This window comes from Bidens hawaiensis, unplaced genomic scaffold (assembly GCF_021521415.1).
Source record: "Bidens hawaiensis isolate Kalapana, Puna unplaced genomic scaffold, B.hawaiensis_p1.1 tig00041376_1, whole genome shotgun sequence".
Taxonomy (NCBI): domain Eukaryota; kingdom Viridiplantae; phylum Streptophyta; class Magnoliopsida; order Asterales; family Asteraceae; genus Bidens; species Bidens hawaiensis.
Window position 1 is genome coordinate 9,985 of NW_027497332.1, and position 2,166 is coordinate 12,150.

At 33.5% G+C, this 2,166-nt stretch overlaps 1 protein-coding gene across 1 annotated transcript; it reads left to right on the top strand.

Annotated features, from left to right (window-relative positions):
* The first annotated feature begins 242 nt into the window (after nucleotides 1-242).
* Nucleotides 243-1,176, top strand: LOC143592911 (major allergen Pru ar 1-like). The gene is made up of 2 exons (XM_077072694.1): nucleotides 243-456; nucleotides 841-1,176. Exons 1-2 carry the CDS (start codon nucleotides 273-275, stop codon nucleotides 1,119-1,121), a joined length of 465 nt encoding a protein of 154 aa, XP_076928809.1. The 5' UTR covers nucleotides 243-272; the 3' UTR covers nucleotides 1,122-1,176.
* Nucleotides 1,177-2,166: the final 990 nt, after the last annotated feature.

Here is a 2,166-nt window from a genome sequence, read left to right on the forward strand (position 1 = left end):
GATTCTAAATTTTGTTTTATGTAAATGGTTTATTGTGCTTAAGCCCATTCTGAGTGTGGACAAGAATTAGAATGTGTACACCAATGAGCTTGCCAACGCAAGGTACAATTACATTTGCACCAAGTAAAACCTTACAAAGCTCTAGCCATATCAAGAACAAGCCAAAATCTTGATCCGCTTTTAACCCATAAATACAACCCATCTAAAGCATCAATCTTCATAAACCAAAACACTCGAATTAACCAATTAAAAGGTCTTTTAGCCTTGAAAAAATGGGTATCTTGACATACACAGACGAGCACACCTCATCGGTCCCTCCGACTAGGATTTTCAAGGCCTCAATAATCGACTCGCATAATTTGATGGCAAAACTCTTGCCAGATGCTATTAAAAGCATCGAGATCATCAAAGGCGATGGTGGTGCCGGAAGCATTAAGCAAATTAACTTTGCTGGAGGTAAAGTTACACAACTAATATTTGTCTAAATACAAGTTATTAAATGTGACTAATTGTTGTCTAATATGTCTAAATTGATCCATTTCAAAACAATTCATATTAAGTTTGGGTTGATGGAAAAGGTTTAGTTGATTGACAACCGTCGGCGCTCTCACACACACACTCTTTATATAACAATATTAATACCATATAAACCTTTAGGGACTTTAAGCTGTTGACATTATACATCGGACATATTAGACATGTCTGTACGTTTGCTAGCTTTGTTGATTTTATATATTTATCATAATGTGTCGCCTAAACTGACTTATTAGTGCACACGTAAGACGATTAAAATTGTTATTATCTCTATGCACTTGATCCTGATTAAATTTTTTAATGCAGGCTTTGTGAAGCACCAAATAGATGAACTCGATGAGAACACGTTCACATACAAGTACACTTTAATCGAAGGAAATGGAATATCGGACAAGGTTGAAAAGGTATGTTACGATATTAAGTTTGAGAGTTCTCCCGATGGAGGGACCATCTCCAAAATGATCACAACTATTTACACACAAGGTGATTTTGAGATCAAGGAAGACGAGCTAAAAGCCGGCAAAGAAAAGGTCTTAGGACTTTACAAAGTTGTGGAAGCCTACCTCGTCAAAAACCCTGATGCTTAGGTTTAAGGATTCTCACTGTAACTTGTGTTGTAGCCAAAATTGGCATTTTAAGATTCTTGAATTTTTCCTTTCAATAATTGTTGCATCATCAATAAAGTTGGTCTCAATAAATTGTTTCTTCATATATTTTGTTCGTGAATAAATGTAAGCATACATGTTAGAAACAATGTGTCTAACAGTCTAAGTTATGATGAGATACAAGAAAATGAAGCTTGGATTTTGCAAAAGATCAATTATCATTTTGGCTTTTGGGTATGCGTTTATACCAAAACTAATATTGTTTAGTAGAATTGAGTTCACCAATTGATCGTTTAGGACAACGCTCGAAAAGACCGGTCGAAACTTATTCGAACTCACTAAACTCAAACTCACAAATTTCTGAGATGACTAGATGGACATGTAAAATGGGTCGTGTAATGAGTTAAATGAGTTTAGGTTGAAACAATCTACATCATTGAGTCAACTGACAACCACACCCACTCTTTTTTCTTTTAATTTTAATTTTTAACTATAATGTTTATTATGAAGACAAAACAATACCATTAGGGCGTCTTCGCTTCACGAATTTATAAGGAATTCTAAGGAATGAGATTTTAAATCCCATGAATTGATATGTTTGTTTCATTAAATGAAAGAATGAGAATGGAAACTAAATCCCATCAAATCCCATATTTCATGGGATTTTAAAATCCCACCTATTTGAAAGGATTGTTAAGGATTTTCTTATTAACAATAAAAACCCCTCCAAAAAAATTAATAAAAAATTCATAACTCAAAATATAAATCAAAAACGAAAAATGTAAAAAAATTAAAACGTTTCCGCCTTTGCCCTCGTTCTTAAAAAAAAACCCAAGAATGAAGAAGATTCTAATTTCAATACATATTAACCAATCAAACACATGATAGAGATACTCAAACATTCCATTCCATTCAAATTCCTATTCAAATTCCAAATCCTTTAAAAAAAGTCCGTGAAGCGAACGCGCCTTTAGAATAATCTACATCATTGGGTTAACGGATTTATAAGCTTTAACGTGCTAAACGT